The 15,746-nt window shown below is 57.3% G+C and overlaps 2 protein-coding genes across 5 annotated transcripts; both read left to right on the top strand.

The window, feature by feature from the left end:
- Positions 1-300: 300 nt before the first annotated feature.
- On the top strand, positions 301-8,130 carry CCNL2 (cyclin L2). Of its 2 annotated transcripts, XM_075549840.1 has the most exons (11): positions 306-645; positions 907-981; positions 1,149-1,258; positions 2,071-2,191; positions 3,165-3,229; positions 5,564-5,663; positions 5,762-5,866; positions 5,964-6,105; positions 6,487-6,598; positions 6,690-6,776; positions 6,893-8,130. In XM_075549840.1, the coding sequence occupies exons 1-11, from the start codon at positions 343-345 to the stop codon at positions 7,245-7,247; spliced, it is 1,575 nt and encodes a 524-aa protein (XP_075405955.1). In that variant the 5' UTR covers positions 306-342; the 3' UTR covers positions 7,248-8,130. The 2 variants fall into 2 exon arrangements, with proteins under 2 accessions (XP_075405964.1, XP_075405955.1); XM_075549849.1 differs by lacking the exons at positions 5,564-5,663; positions 5,762-5,866; positions 5,964-6,105; ... (1 more) ...; positions 6,690-6,776; positions 6,893-8,130 and adding an exon at positions 3,801-5,309 and having other exon boundaries at positions 301-645.
- A 4,679-nt stretch (positions 8,131-12,809) lies between these two features.
- AURKAIP1 (aurora kinase A interacting protein 1) lies at positions 12,810-14,285 on the top strand. Of its 3 annotated transcripts, none has more exons than XM_075538035.1 (4): positions 12,810-12,878; positions 13,239-13,324; positions 13,581-14,011; positions 14,114-14,285. In XM_075538035.1, exons 2-4 carry the CDS (start codon positions 13,273-13,275, stop codon positions 14,213-14,215), a joined length of 585 nt encoding a protein of 194 aa, XP_075394150.1. In that variant the 5' UTR covers positions 12,810-12,878; positions 13,239-13,272; the 3' UTR covers positions 14,216-14,285. The 3 variants fall into 3 exon arrangements, with proteins under 3 accessions (XP_075394150.1, XP_075394132.1, XP_075394141.1); XM_075538017.1 differs by lacking the exon at positions 12,810-12,878 and adding an exon at positions 12,885-13,088; XM_075538026.1 differs by lacking the exon at positions 12,810-12,878 and adding an exon at positions 12,885-13,127.
- Positions 14,286-15,746: the final 1,461 nt, after the last annotated feature.

Raw genomic sequence — 15,746 nt, 5'->3', positions numbered from 1 at the left:
CGGGGTGGGAACGTTTGAGCTTTCGCATCGCGGATTCAGGACGGAGGAACGCTCGCAATCTCGTCTCGGGCTCCGGGAATCCGCGGTTTCCGGGTTGGGGCCGCCTCGCCCGAGGCGACGCGAAGCCCCCTGGGTAACGAGCCCGCCCACGTTCGCGCAGATTCCCGACGTCGACGTCAGACCGGAGGCTGACGGGCAGGGCACGCAGCCAATCACCGCCTGGAAAAGCCGGGCCGCCTGTAGGCTGAGCCAATGACGCGGCGTGGGGCGGGGCGGCGGCCGTAGAGCGTCTCGAGGAGCCGCCCTGCCGGGAAAGAACCGAAGGGAAGTCGGCAGCACAAAATGGCGACGGCGGCGGCGGCGACGGCGACGGCCGCGACCGGGGCCCCGGGGTCTGTGGCCCCCGTGGCAGGCTCCGGGGCCCCGGGTGCGGGGAGCGCTGCCTCCGGGCCCCAGGGGGTGCTGATTGGGGATAGATTGTACTCCGGGGTGCTTATCACCTTGGAGAACTGCCTCCTGCCGGACGACAAGCTTCGCTTCACGCCGTCCATGTCGAGCGGCCTCGACACCGATACGGAGACCGATCTCCGCGTGGTGGGCTGCGAGCTCATCCAGGCGGCCGGCATCCTGCTCCGCTTGCCTCAGGTGAGGGCGCGGCCGCGAGCCTCGGGCCGGGTTAACCGCCGGCTGGCGCCAGGAGCGGCCTGACCCTTTGTTGGTGGCCGGCCCGGGGCCTGCGCGACCCCGTCGCCGGTGGCGGAGGCTGTGGGAAGCCGAGCTTGGGTGGAAGACCGCTCTGGCTCTGGGCTCCGCATTAGGCCGCACACCAGTCGCGGACAGTTCGTATTGTATTGTGAACGCCTGAGTCGGGCGTTTGTAAGTAATGGGAAATTCCTTCTCGTTTAGGTGGCCATGGCTACCGGGCAGGTGCTATTCCAGCGATTCTTCTATACCAAGTCTTTCGTGAAGCACTCCATGGAGGTAAGGGTCTTTTCTCTCCTTCCTTCGTAGCAATGCACCCCTGTGTGGACCCAGCCCCGTATTTCATGGCTCGGGAGGCACCCCCTCTGGATTTCCAACCGCCTCCACACCTCATGGGAGGCGGCCGGAGCGGAACAAACATCTGTGTGGTAATGCTTCCGTTCCAGCACGTGTCCATGGCCTGTGTGCACCTGGCCTCCAAAATCGAAGAGGCGCCCAGGCGGATCCGGGATGTCATCAATGTGTTTCATCGCCTCCGACACCTGCGAGAGAAGAAGTGAGTCGTTGGTTTGAGCGGTCCACGTTTCTCTTCCCTTATGTGCTTAAGTTACCATGTCGACAGGGTCGCAAAGCTTGGAGTGAGGTTTGTCACCGGTAGGGTAGGGCCCGGTGCCCAGGTCACACAAGGAGACAGCACCAGAGGCCCTGTGGCTGTGCTGTGGTTAACATTATCTTCCCATAGAGTCACACTCCCCCAACTCTGTTTACTCCATGACTCTGGAGCCTAGGGTGGGGGGGACTTTTTTTGGGGGGGATCTCTTGTGTACCCTCAGCAGCCTTGGTCTCTTCTCACTAGGTGCCAGTAGCACCTCCCAACTGAGGTAGCCAAAAATGTCTCCAGACACTGCCCGTTGCCCCTGGGATAGCAATTTGTACCTGGTGGAGACCCAGATACAGCCTAGCCTGGACTTTTGACATCCCTAGAGTGGGTGGGATGTCTCTGGTCAACATTGCTCCTTCTGGTTGCAGTGTCACCCTCTCAGGTGCTCTGGTTTGCCGTTTCAAAAGTGTAACACACAGACCTGGGGCCACATAAGGTGCTTGGGGCCCCTCTTTGGTGAAGCCCCAGGGGCCCTCAGCTCCATTTAGTTGGTATTGACTGTGCCTTCTAAATGACTTGGAGCAGTACTAGGTTAGCACTGGTGTTGGAGGAGGGCTCTGGGATTGTGTTCGAGGAGGTGGCGTTCATTTTCTGTTCTTGTCAGCGGCATGGGCTTTCTAAGAGTCTGCTTGGGGAGGTCCTGGTGGGATGTGGCAGCTGCTGCTGGATTTTGACGTAACCATGGGCTGTGGGCTTTGTTGTCACAGGAAACCTGTGCCTCTGCTGTTAGATCAAGACTATGTTAATCTGAAAAACCAAATCATCAAGGCGGAAAGACGCGTGCTCAAAGAGCTGGGCTTCTGTGTCCACGTGAAGCACCCTCACAAGGTGGGTACGGGCTCGGTGCGTGCGCGGCCCTCTGCTTCGCTTTTACCCATTTCTCCATTTTCACAGCCAGGGAAGGCCTGGAGCGGATTTCCCTGCGTCTTTGGCTTGATTGCTAGTCTCTCATCTCAGGGACTTCTTCCTCCCACCTTGTGGTGCTACCTGCTCGTTTGGAAGGTCTGTTTTTAGGGTTATGAGAAAGGCATCTTTTGCATTTGGACTTGCCGAAATAGAAATAGTGATGGATTTTTAAACATGGAATAAATATGTCAGCAGACCTTTTTTTCCCCTCAACAGTGGATTGCTGTTGGAAGTTGAAGTAGAATAGCCTTCCTTCCTGTCCAGGGATTCTGAAGTCTTGTGTTCTGGAATGAACTGTGTGTTCCTTGTGATGCTGTGGATGGCTCTTGGCTTAGACTGGAGCAAAATCCATTGTGGCAAAAGAGTGCTGGTTGCATCTTTTAATTCACACATCACGAAACACACGCCACACATACCACACACACCACCACTCATCCACACGCCTTTTGTTGGCGCGCTTCCCTGCGTCTTCTCTTACGTGGGCTTCTCAGCACGGTTTCCAAGACTTGGTAGGACCGAAATGGATGTCTTTCCGTGCTCTTCTTCATGTGCTGAGAGTGTTTTCGCCCTGTGTCAAGTCAGCGATTGGGATGCAGTGATGTTGAGGGTGGGCTAATACCTGGTGCAGAAGGTCGAGAGGACAGGCGTGGGACTGGCCAGCCGTGCAGGCCACAGGGCTGCTTGTCTTCACCTGCATGCTCACTGGCGGCTGCCAGAGCAGGGAGCAGGGGCCTCAGCAGCACTCGCCTCGCCTCCCCCGAGCTGCCGTCGGTGTGAGCAGGAGCCCAGTCCTTGACTGTAGCCGGAGCTCTTCCTTGCTGCATGGACTCCGCAGAGATCTGAGCACTCGGTGCGGGAGATTCACGGCAATAACTTCCTGACCCGTATCTTCCAGATAATCGTTGTGTACCTCCAGGTGTTAGAGTGTGAGCGTAGCCAGCACCTGGTCCAGACGTCATGGTGAGTTGATTTTCTTTGTTGTTGGGACCAGCAAGGGCAGTGGCAGACTGAGTTCATTTGAGACCCTTTGGGCAGTGGGTAGTCAGGCCCGGAGACTGTGGGCTGGAGTTGTCTGAAGTGCCTGCCCAGTGTTACTGCTGTGTAAATTCCAGTCAGCCTCCCCAAATGCAGGCACTGGCTTCACGGTAAGGTGGCCTCTTTCCCTCTTCCCCCGTAGCCTGTCAGGGTCTTCCCCGAGGAAAGTGGAGGCCTGGGGCACCAAAGCCAACGCGGCGGCCTCACTCCGCTGTGGGATGGCTGCTCACTGCTTCCTTGTGTGCACTCGGGGGCGGGGGGCCGGGTGCAGGGCCCTGGTCTAAGCTCGGGGACTGGTTGTAACCACCTGGGCTGGGATCGAAGCCTGGAGTGCCAGGCCTAGTACTTGGGAAGGGGGGAGCGGGGGCCTGGAGGGTTTTTCTAAGGTGTTAAGTCTGTAAGGGTCATATTTTTGCTGACTGAATTGTCTGGTGCTATGATGTGTTTATTAGAGAACCTATTTTGACTTTTCTTTTCTGTACTCTTTCAATCAAAGGGTAGCCTCTGAGGGTAAGTGACTAAGACTTCTCCTCTGCTGTCCGAGCGCTTTGGTGCAGGACAGCGGCCGTCTTCAGCCAATCCAATGCAGGCTCTTCACAGAAGGCTGGCTCTAGACCGGTGGTATGCCAACGATAGTATAGTAACGGCCGGTGCCGCGTGTGGTTCTTTGGGACTGTGCTGCTTGTTCACCCTCCGCTCTGCTTGATAATGCGCTGATAGAGTGGTAACTGTCTCCATACCTGTACCATAAAGATGCAACACCTTTCCGTTTAAAACCAACCTCTGCAACGCAGTAAGAATGCAGGTGACAAATTGGCCAATGAGGGGTGCCAATAGGGGCGGCGCGGGGGGGTGGGGTGGGGGTGGTATTTCCAGATGCCCTCTCGCTGCTGCTCTTCTCAGCAGCTGAGCCCTGAGCAGCCTTAGTAAAAGGTGTGCATCTTCACACGGTCCCATGGACGTTTTTTTAAAAATATTGTAACTTGTTTAAAGTAGAGCAATTAAGTTTTCACATTATGTTTTCAAGACTTGTTTCTGAGAACCTAAAAGTTAACGACTGAATGTCATTTTCACTGTCTAAGAACTGAGTAACGTAGCGCATTGCCCATGGTAATGTTTCTAAATGTTTGTAGTGCTGAGTTGCCGAGTTGGAAGTTCCTGGTTTCTGTGGGCGCCCTAGAGGCCCTTCAGAACCAGATGCCGGCCTTTCAGAGATCTCTGAGTGGGTTGGTGGTATCATTTTCGGGGGAGGGGGAGGCAGAGATCACTGGGTGGGGGGGGGCCTCATGTCACTGTGGGTGCAGCTTGGCCGGAAGTTGGGGTCTGTCGGGAGCACTAAGTATGTGTTCACCGGACACATTTCTATTCCTGTGGGATGGATGTAAGGTTAATGCAGCTAGGAGGTTTGAGTCTATCTAGTGGAAACATTGTCTATTTGAACTTTACAAACAAGCAACCAGGCACGTGTTTTGTACCGAATGTTTATATTGTGATTAAGTTCTTCGATGTACTGATTGTGGTGGCCTTTGCCGTGTTCTTGTTGTTATTGTCTGATTTTATGAATGTTCACTTTAAGACGCCTTGTTGCAATGGGACAATTTGGAAACAGTTCTTTGAAAAAGCTGAGAAGAAGACTTCCTTGGGAGTGCCGGCCCTTCGGCAGGAGGTCCCCGTGCTCCCGGACTGCACCGGAAGCGGGCCCTCCCCGCACTCTTGAAGTGGACTACTGGAAGCCGAGCCTCAATCATCGGGGGTCAGGCTGTGCACCCCGTGGAGGATGGACCGGAAGAGACACAATGGCCCCAGCAAAAGCCCGGGCTCATGCTCAGGCCCGCCCTTTGAGTTTGCATGCTTCTCTGCACTGTGGACCTCGAGCACTTAGACTTCTTTGTCCAGATGCGTTTTAACCACTCCGGTGGACGGTTTCCTCCTGACACACTGTGCTTTGCATGAGCGCAGGCCAAGACTGAGGGAAAAGCAAAGTTAAAATTGGTTCTCTTTCATAGCTACCTGTTTTGTCTGACATTTCAGCCAGCTTTTTTTTTTTTTAATAGTTTCTGTCCCCCTGCCCTTGAATACAGACAAAGCAGCTAGGCAGCTTCTCCACTAGCTAGCTCTTGAGGCCCCTCTTCCCTCCCCTCCCCAACTGCCGTGCCCTGCACCCTGGCAGTAGGCCACTTAACCGGGAATCCCCTTGTCTGGTCATGGGGAGGGCTGTCTGGGGCCAGGTCCCCCAATTCTCCCGTCTCTGCGTTTCAGGAACTACATGAACGACAGTCTGCGCACAGACGTGTTCGTCAGGTTCCAGCCCGAGAGCATCGCCTGCGCCTGCATTTACCTGGCTGCCCGCACACTCGAGGTCAGCGCTCTGCCCGCCGCGCTCCGCTCAGCTCCCTCAGCCGCTTGCTGGCCTGCGGCGCTCAGCACGGCCTCACGGGGCACTGTTTGTGTTTGCAGATCCCTCTGCCTAACCGTCCCCACTGGTTTCTTTTGTTTGGAGCAACTGAAGAAGAAATCCAAGAGATCTGCTTAAAAATCCTGCAGCTGTATACTCGGAAAAAGGTCCCCTGCCTTCTCACACATGCTGCTGGCATTCGGGTGTGGCCACAGGTGGTGCGGCCCCGCTCTGATGCTGGGTTGTGATTGGTGACCCCTACAGGTTGATCTGACGCACCTGGAAAGTGAGGTGGCAAAGAGGAAGCATGCCATCGAGGAGGCAAAGCAACAGGCCAAGGGCTTGCTTGCGGGCAGCACGCAGGTTCTGGACGGCACGTCAGGATTCTCGCCAGCCCCTAAGCTTGGTGAGTGTGGGGCACGGCAAGCTTGAGCCTCCCTTGCCTTCTTAGAACAAGGGAATCGCTTCCTCTTAGGGCTGAATCAGCAGCTTGCTTGAGCTCTTAACCAGAGACTCCGCTGACCACCAGGAGCATGGTAGGGACCTGGGCATTGTTCCTTTTCGATTTATTCACCCTGTGAACTTGTCCTCGGGTGACAATCTTGACCCTTTGGGGTCATAGGTTGTAGTGTCAGAGCCTAGACCCGAAGTTCCTGCCCCCTCAGGTTGGGCACACAAAGTCCTGTCAGCTTGGGGCCCCTTCTCTCCCCTGGAGTGGCCATGTCTTACTCTGCTGATCCTGTTCTTTCCTGAAGGGGCTTTCTTTGTTTCCTGCCCTCGATTCCAGGAGAATCCCCCAAAGACGGCAAAGGGAACAAGCCCTCTCCACTGTCTCTGAAGAATGCCAAGCGGAAAGCAGAGACCTCTAAGAAGGCCAAGCCCGACAGCCCGGTGAACGGGTAAGACCACCTGCTTGCCCCGGCCTGCTGCCCTGCCCTCTGTCAGCTGCTCTGGGGCAGGAGCCCTGGTTGACTGTCTCTCCACTCACAGCTTGCCAAAGGGGAGAGAAAGCCGGAGTCGGAGTCGAGAGCAGAGCCCATCAAGGTCCCGGTCAGGGTCTGCTTCCCCGAAGAGGAGGTACGTGCTGCTCCACTCACCGGGTGGAGGCTCATCTCGGAGCTCCTGGGGCGTCTGTGGGGTCTGATTGGGACAGACTGTCACCAGAGTGGTGGTGTCCTCTGCCTTTCTCCTAGAAAAAGTGACAGCGGGTCAACATCCAGTGGGTCCAAGTCCCAGAGCCGTTCCAGGAGCCGCAGCGACTCCCCCCCCAGACAGGTGCGTCCTGGTGCCCCCTACAAGAGCACCAAGGTGAGGAGCTACACCAAGTCCAGGGAGTGCAAGTACCCCGCCCAGAAGCCCCCCCAGTCCCGGAGCCGCAGCTCCTCGCGCTCGCGAAGCCACTCTCGGGAACGGCCGGAGAATCCTGGGAAATACAAGAAGAAAAGTCACTACTACCGAGAGGAGAGGCGGGAGCGTTCTCGGTCATACGATCGAACAGGCCGCCGCTATGACCGGGACCACCCTGGGCATAGCAGGCACCGCAGGTGAGCGCAGGGCCCGGCCGCGGCTGCTGGCCAGCCGCCTCCCAGGACATGGAGTCCTCCCCCAGCCCTCCTGCCACGCACCCTGTGACTGATGGTCCCTTCTGCGTGGCTCCCTTTGCGGGACGCCGTTGACTCTGGACGTTGTTCTGAATTTTTGGAAAGTGGATTTGCGAGGGCTTTGAAGTGCCCCTCAGGTGGCCAGCCCATGCACCTACCCACACCCCTGTACCTGGACCTGAGGCACCCCCACGTCTGAGCACAGGGCACCCCCAAGCCTGCTGGCTGCCGGAGGAACAGACGCGTGCATGGTGACGGTGGAGCTCGGTGCTAACGACAAGCTGTCTCTCCCCCAGACTGACGCTCAATTACGTTCAACCAAGAAAAATGATTTTTAGGATCTTTGCCTATATTAGGTTGTACTTATTTATGTACATATTTTGCGGTGTTTCACAGAACAATATGAGAAAAGGCCTTAATAGCCCCTCTCCTCCGTCCATGTTGTAAATAAACACGTGTTGGATACAAGTGAAAACTGTCGATGGACACACACAACCTGGATTCTGGCAGCTTGAGACTTGTGTGGACAACTCTGATTTTTAAAATGTGAAGGTATTTCGCGCTGTGTTGAAAGTCCTATATTTTTATCTGTGCAATGCTGTGTGCGGGCCACCAGCTCCTAAATAGAGACATTTCCTATATATGCATTTTATGTGGTTTAAATAAACAATTCTCTACTCAGGACCTTTGGAACGCCGAAGGGTTTGTAGTTTGTTCTCCTGCTCGCTTGTTATGACCGTGGTGGCGGGTGCAGCTGGCGCTATCCGTTGTAGTGGTACGCCCATGCTGTCACCACCCCATCTCATTAAAGTGTTGGCTTTTGTACTTAACCCTGTGTGCGTGCTCTTGTGTGCAAGGTGGGGGGCTGGGCCACCTTCTGACAGGGTAAGGGGTTCTTGGGGTCCAGAGAAAGTACAGCTTCAAAGCTTTAGCAAAGTGGGCCTGCTGGGCACAGGTAGGCAACACTGGGCAGGAGTGTCCCCGGCCTGTTCAAGGTACATTGGTGTGTCCTGCCCACAGGAGCTTGGGCCGTGAGCAGCACCCTGCTTGTGTAGCATTGCTTGTGGACGGATTAGCATAAAGCTGCTGCCTTTGAGCTGGAGTGGAGGTTGGGCAGGCAAAGGGGCCTTCCGTTTGGATAGCAGCTGCCCCAACCCCTACCCCTGTGGTTCTGCCCCGCAGATGCCCGTATCATTGCAATGTCCACACAACTCACATACTTGGTGGTGGCTTGTTAGGCAAGGTGCACCCAGGGGCTGCCTTCTCTGTCATGCACTTGGGCTCCTTGCTGTCGGCTCTCCTTGGCTCCTCTGCCACTAACTGACCCAGCCCAGCCAGTCACTGCCATGCCCGGGCTCTCTCTCTGCCATCAGCTGAAGTGGTACTGAGTGGCTCAGCGTAAAGCTTCAGGACCAGGGGGCAGGCTGTTGCTCTGTTAGCCCAGCTCGGCGTATCAACTGTAGTTTGTCTCAGGTCTGCTCCCAGCCATGTCCCAGTCGTCCTCCACCTGCACAGCGTTCAACAAATCCTCCCCGCAGCCAGCTCAAGTCTTATTTATTTCCAGGAAAAGCAAGCTGTTCACAGCTTTCCCAGGAAATGCCAACCAACCCAGGATTCCCTTGGATGAGATAGTAGCCCATCTTCCGTGGTAGGAGGGGACCTGGGAACTCCCATCTCCCCAATGGCTTCTCCAAGAACACCGAGCAAAGGTCACTCCAAGCCAATCCCAGACCAAACCTATTGATGGGGCGTAGCTACCAGCTCACAGTGGCCCCCAGGGCAGAAAGCACTGGACAGGGTTGCCAGGGCTGGCAGGCTCCATCTCCTCCCAGGGACTCCTGATCGCTCCACTAGCCCAGCTTTTCACCCCCTGCACCATCCGGGCTCCTCAGGGAATAGGGGCAGCTAACCTCCATGATTTTCCCAAAGAACCAAACCCCCAATTAAACAGCCCGTCTATAAGGAACTCCCACCCAGCGCGGTCTCCCCGAGCCCTGTCCTTGAGAAGGCCCCTGCCGGTGGTGCCCAGTGATGACAAGAGCAGCTGTCGGTCTGGGTGGCCTGTGGTCATCCCATATCTGATGTTCTCAATCTTCACTTGGATGCCCTCGGCCCCAGTTGTGGACAGACATTCCCAGCTGGCCTCGTCCCCTCAGGCTCTGGAGCTTTGTGCTTGGTGCTGAACCCCGCGGCTGCTAGGTGACACAGTGGTTGCCTACTGGCCTGCTAGCAACAAGGCCAGCGGTTCAAAGTCACCAGTGGCTCTGTGGGAGAAGGAAGACAGACGGAGAAGAAAATGAGTTACAGTCTCAGAAACAGGCAGTTCTACCCTGTCCTGTGGGGTCGCTTTGAATTGGAATCGAGTTGGGTTTGGTCACTGGTTCCTGCCCGGCAGCATGGCCCTCATGGCTACAGATGGAGCAGGGGTGGGGGGGAACATGGAGTTTGGGTCTCACCAGTCCCACCGAGCTGTTGGCCCTGAGCTGGTCTGGCTAAAACAACAAAATGACAAAAACAAAACCCAAACTCACTGCCATCGAGTCAGTGCTGACTCAGCGACCCTATAGGCCAGGCCAGGGTGGAACTGCCCCTGTGGATCTCCATGACTGGAACTCTTTATGGGAGAAGAAAGCCGTACCTTTCTCCCGTTCTGGCCCGGGCACTGAACTCATGTAGCACTGACTACTCCCTTCCTGGAAAAGCAAGTGGGTCAGCTTGGGAGGGGTTTGGCTGTGAGGGTTCGACTCCCACTCTTGCCCCCAAGGGGAAGCACGGTCCCCGTGGGAAGAATCTGATTTCAGAGGCCACTGGACAGTCAAAGCTCAGCCACCTACAGGCTGGGGCCTGAGACACACATCCCTTCAATTTGCCAGAGCCTGTGCTGGGGGATGGGCAGAGCTGAGATCACCAACTCAGGCCAATCATGTCCATGATAGGAGTCTGCCACCAAACCAGCTGAGCCTGGCTTCCTGCCAGGCACCCGATGCATTTGGCAAAACGGTAGGTGGGTTGGTGACCGAGGGCAACCCTGCACTGAGGCTCCCAGGCTGGAGGGTCTAGCCAGGTCAACCATCACACCAAGCCCTGCTGGGTGGGGGTCAAGTGCACACAGGAACACATTTCTGGGTCACAGCTTGTGTACAATGTCCATGTCTGCCTGCCTGCGGGCAGCCTACTCATGGACCAGCCTGTGGCCACCTTGTCCTGTCGAGGCAGTGTCGCTTGACCAGGGCCTCAGTCTCAGCAGAGGGTGTGGCTTAAGAGGAAGTGATCAGCACAATATACTGGGCTTTTGTTAATATCATCGAGTTAATTGTACATTCATATTCTTGTTAACACCTATCCAACAGCTGGCTGACAAGATCCCGGAGACTGACCTGGGAGCTCTCTGCCAGGTCAGCCTCAACCAAGGTAACGAGGGCACTGCCCTCATTGGCCCTCCCACCCCCACACCAGAGACGCAAACTGTCCTAAGATGATGATAGCTTCTGTAGAAAAGCCTTTTCTAGATGGAAGCAAGCACTTTGGGAGAAACAAAAGTACCGTGTTGGGAGTGGGGGATAAAAAGAGGAGCCAATACCAAGGGCTCAAGCAGAAAATGTTTAGAAAATAACGATGGCAACAGATGTAAAAATATGTTTGATACGATTGATGTATGGATTATTATAAGAGCTGCTAAGAACCTCCAATAAAATGATCTTTAAGAAAAAGCACTGTGCTGATTGTGTCCTTGAGACATTATAGTCCCTTAGACTTGGAGCAATTCTGCCACCGCCATCTTCCTTTCCAGGCCTGGTCTTGGCAGAAACGAGATCTTCCGAGGCTGCCTCTGGATCACGCTTAGCCCAGCAGGTTCTGTTCTCACCTCCATCGGGCATCTCCCAAGGTGCTCCTGTCCCTCCTTTGGATCAGACACAGGCCTGCTTCAGGGTGGCTGTTGTCCACCTCCCTAGGGGACAGGCTCCTCAAAGCAATGGTCACTGCCCTGCAGGGGGTAGGGAGCAGTCCCTTTGGCTTGGGGTCTTAGCAAGCCCTGGCTATTCTTGCTTCCCCTCATTGAAGACCAAGACCTGGCTAGTCCTGGCCACATGGCATGGGGTTAGGGGTGTGCTTGGACTGATCCTGCCCTCTAAGACTTTATCAAACTGGAGCCTCAACATCCCATCATCTTTGATGGGAGGGGGTATATTCTACCTGCACCTCAACAGAGGACACAGCTGCCTGGGTGCCTTCTATCCTTGCCTAGACTGCTCTCTACACAGAGCCCCGCTGCCTGTGGGGCTCTGTGAATCCTGGGAAAAGGCAGGGTGAGTGAGCATGGGGCATCAAGGGGAGGGTCAAGGTTTCTATGTGACCATCCTGCTCCAAGGTTGTGACTAAGCCCACAGGGAGAGGTGGGCCTGTGTAGTTGAAGTGTAGGGTGAACATGCAAAACTTGTTCTGCACACCTTGTTTAGGACTCCCGGAGCCTCTCTATGACGTGGGGCACAGGGGTGATGGCTCAGTTGGATGGCTCAGTTGTAGGGTTAATGGGGGGGGAGATTACCCACATATTGGAGGAGCCTTCCTGTTGGCCACGAGGCCTGGGGAGGACCCTGTCTGATTACTTCCTACTTAGACACCATGTAAGGCAAGGGCCTGGGCAGGCCCAATGCAGCCCCTCAGAGCAGCCCCTCTCCAGCTCCCTCTCCACGGGGTGGCCCTGCGAAGCTTGAGAGTACATTCTGGGATCCGGTCCATCTTAGACCACTCTCAAGATGGAAGAAGTGAAGAGCCTGGTGGCTATATGGGGCCGCTTGACCCAGGGCAGCATGGGGACTCAGCCAACTTCTATTCTCTACAAATGACTTCTGGTTTCGGCCAGAGTGAGTCGGGTTTTTCTGTCCAGGGCAACAGTAACAGAGGCAATGAGTGTATTCACTTTACAGAAAGAAAAGCAACGACAGCTGTGTGGACGCCTTCACTTCTTTTGCTAGTTCCACACGCTCACCGGGTGCCCTCGGTTCTGTTCCCAAATACAAACAGAACCTGCTCTTTCAGGGCGCAGGGGCAACTCCTGGTATTCGAGGTATTCCATCCCAGAATAAAGGCCGGACCCAGGCCCCATCAGACACCTGCCGTCCTCACCTCCCCCAGGGCGGCTCCTGGGCTCCAGGAGGTCGCGCAGGGAAAGCGCTAGGTTCTCCGCCCCAGGCTGGGACCGCGGACTTAGCCACTTCCGTCGTTCAAAAAACGCTACTTCCGCCCCATCCAACAAGGCCTGCCTAGGCGTAGGTGTCTCGCGGAAGGGACGCGGACGGAATTCAAGCCACGCCGACGTCAAAGGTCCTCTTCGGGGATTATGGGAAACACAAGGAGGAGGAGGAGCCAAAGAGCTGGGGGCGGGGCTGAGGACGCGGAGGACGGTTCCTCCTACTGGAAACGCACGCTTCCTGGGCGGGGCGGAGGCGGGAGCCGGGGGCCCGGAGCCAGAGGCCACCAGGGGGCGCTGGGCGGAGGAACCGCCGGGCGGCCGCGAGTAGGGTTGGGGGCCCGTTTGGGGGACGGACCGGAAGTGGCTGAGCGCGACCGTAGCCTGGTCAGTTTGCAGCCGGCCTGGGGAAGGGTGGACCAGAGCCCTGGGTGCAGGAGAGGCTGCGGCGTGCAGGCTCCGCGTCAAGCGGGAGGGTCTCGGCGAAAGGCGGCGCGGGCCGCGCCCCGGCGGGACCTATCTCCTGAAGCCGGAGACCCGGGCCCAGGCCGGGTTGGTCGCCTGCCCGAAGTCACCGGGGAGTGAGGTTTAAGTGAGGTCAGATGAGGGTGTGAGCTGGATTTGGAATATTCTCAGGTGTGACTGGGTAGCCGAGGGTGATGGGATGCGGCAGTCGACGCAGGACCGTCGTTCCCCGTCATGGGCAGCCGCTCCCGCCTGACCTCTCGACCTCCATGTGTGTTCCAGCTCCCCTGAGCGCCTGGAGCCACTGCTACCGACAATGTTCGTGGTGCGCCTGACTTCTCAGCTGGTCAGGGCCGCTCAGAGGGCAGGTAAGATCCTTCTGGAGGCGGGCGGGGGCTACCCTGGCGGTAGGAGCACATGAGACGTAACCCTCAACTCCCGTCCCCCGTGGGTGGAGCTGCTTAACGGTTATCTTGCCGAGCTCAGGGCAGGCTAACGGGAGCGACCACGCCAAGGAAGGAATTGTGGGCCTCACCTCAGGCAGGCCTGAGGTGCAGACCTCCAGTGTGCAGGCAGGGCTGGTGATCAAGACCCCAGCAGTGACTGCCACCTTGCTTTCTGCAGGCCGAGGTCGGCCCTGGCCTGCTTCCGAAGTGCTGGGAGTGCAGGCCCACAGACTCCACTGCAGCACACCACCGGTGGGCCCAAGCCAGGCTGCTTTCTTCCCTGGCAAGGGGGCCCGGCCAGAGCTGGAGGAGATGCTGGTCCCTCGGAAGATGGCCATCAGCCCCCTGGAGAGCTGGCTCACAGCTCGCTGCCTCCTGCCCAGCCCAAGGACCGGGGCGCCTGCCCAACTCTATGACTGCCCGCCTAGCCACACGGGGGAGGGGGCTGAACAGGGTGGGGAGGGGTCCTTGGAGCCACAGCAGATACAGTGTAAAAATGTGCTGAAGATTCGCCGGCGGAAGATGAACCACCACAAGTACCGCAAGCTGGTCAAGAGGACTCGGTTCCTGCGGCGGAAAGTCCGGGAAGGGCGACTGAAGCGGAAGCAGGTGAGGAACCGGAGGCTGCTGGGGTCAAGGGAGGAGTGCTGGGGGAGGATGCCTGCGTGGCCAGGGGCCAGCCACTGATCCCCCTTCTGTCCTCCCGCACAGAAAAGGTTTGAGAGAGACCTGCGGCGCATCTGGCTGAAGGCTGGCCTGAAGGAAGCCCCCGAGGGCTGGAAGACCCCCAAGATCTACCTGAGGGACAAATGAATGTCTCCTGCACCACCACCACCCGGCCCCTGTTGATACCAGCAAGCTTGTAATAAATGCTCAGAACCCATCTGTCATGCTGGCCTGGTGCTGCCTCTGCCTGGGCTGGGCTACCACGGGAGTGGGGTGGAGTTTGGCGCCAGCCTTTGGCATTGCAGTAGCCTGAGGTCCCAGTGGGGCAGGTTAGCAGACCCATCCTCTAGCTGCCACTAGTGTTCTCTCCAGGCTGGAAGGAGTGGCCTCACTGCTCAGTGATGTCCGCTATGCGCTGGAGCAGGGCGGGCACAGAGGAGCCCATACCCAGATCTCGTGGGAAGCAGACTCACCACACACAGAGGAAATAAGGACTGGGGGCATCCAAGCTGGGGCAGGCCCGGCAGTTTTTACATGGAGGTGGTGGTGACAGGGAGCCAGGGAAGGCCCTGGTACTCCCCACAGGTGGTCGAGCTGCTGCCCATGGTTCGGACCTTGAGCCAGCCTACTTGGCCAGGCAGGGCATCAGCAGGCTGCCAGCCTTCCCAGGCACCCATGGGCTCTGGGTGTGCTGCATGGGTGCTCACACTCGGGGCTGGGAAACCACAGCCTAGCAGTGTCTGGTGCAGGGCTCGGGTTGAGAGGCTGTTGTTCCCCCTGACAGCGGTCTGAGGTCTTGTCCCTGGCAGCCTTCCTGCTCCTTGGCTCCCTAGGGTCTTCATGCTTCCCTCAGAGCCCTTAGCTGGCAGGCCAGGTGCTTTCCCACCCCACCCCCGACCTGGGAGAGCTGCTTTTGTCAGGAACATTCCTGGGCTTCACTGAGTGCCTGCCGCCAGGGCTGGACTCCACCTAAGGAGCAGAACTCCCAGCCTTATGCCAAATGGCATAGGCTGTAGGCAGTTCCCTGGAATGCCAGTTCCTCTTTGAGCCCTTGCCCTGCTCACCAGGCACCAAGGTTCCTGGGCCTCTAGGGTGGGGTGTACTGTGTGATGGCCAGGGAGGACAGAGGAGGAAGCTGGTGGGGTGCCTGTGATGCCCATGTGTGACCACAAGGTGGCAGCAGCCCTGTTCCTGGTTGCACCTGGGGTCCTGCAAACGGCCTTCTAGCAGGCCTTCCTCTGGGCTCAGTCACTAAAGGGCTCAGCCAGGCATACTAACAAGGGGTCCTTATCCCCTTGTCAGGCCAGCTGGGGCTCCCACCCACCCTCCCCACTGTGGGCAGGGAACAGACAGATTTGTACTCCGCCGGAGACATCCAGTGACAGTGTGGTGGCCTCTACCTCTGAGAACTTGGGAGACTGCGAGTGCCACTCGGAGAGGACAGACCTCAGGCAACTCTGGCCCTAGGTGCGGTCCAGCAGGCTGGGCCTCTGTCCTCGGCTGTGGTTGACAGCTGGCATGGTCACCTTCAGCGGTGCGGTACTACCAGTGGAAGCCAGCGATGACAGTCAACACCTCAGCACACCCTCCTGAGCCCAGCTGCAGCAGTGCCCTGACAGACTTGCTGTGGGATGGGGCCACGACCTGTCAGGTCAGCTTGGTGTCACCTGTGCCCTGT

Source organism: Tenrec ecaudatus, chromosome 1 (genome assembly GCF_050624435.1).
Source record: "Tenrec ecaudatus isolate mTenEca1 chromosome 1, mTenEca1.hap1, whole genome shotgun sequence".
In the NCBI taxonomy this organism is placed as follows: Eukaryota; Metazoa; Chordata; class Mammalia; order Afrosoricida; family Tenrecidae; genus Tenrec; species Tenrec ecaudatus.
This window is presented reverse-complemented; position numbering and strand designations above follow the sequence as displayed.

Coding starts and splice junctions, on each gene's coding strand:
- AURKAIP1 (XM_075538035.1), top strand. CDS start 13,273: ATGTTCGTGGTGCGCCTGACTTCTCAGCTGGTCAGGGCCGCTCAGAGG. Junction 13,325..13,580: donor CAGGGCCGCTCAGAGGGCAG/GTAAGATCCTTC, acceptor TGCTTTCTGCAG/GCCGAGGTCGGCCCTGGCCT. Junction 14,012..14,113: donor GGCGACTGAAGCGGAAGCAG/GTGAGGAACCGG, acceptor CCTCCCGCACAG/AAAAGGTTTGAGAGAGACCT.
- CCNL2 (XM_075549840.1), top strand. CDS start 343: ATGGCGACGGCGGCGGCGGCGACGGCGACGGCCGCGACCGGGGCCCCG. Junction 982..1,148: donor TCGTGAAGCACTCCATGGAG/GTAAGGGTCTTT, acceptor CTTCCGTTCCAG/CACGTGTCCATGGCCTGTGT. Junction 6,599..6,689: donor CCCGACAGCCCGGTGAACGG/GTAAGACCACCT, acceptor CTCCACTCACAG/CTTGCCAAAGGGGAGAGAAA.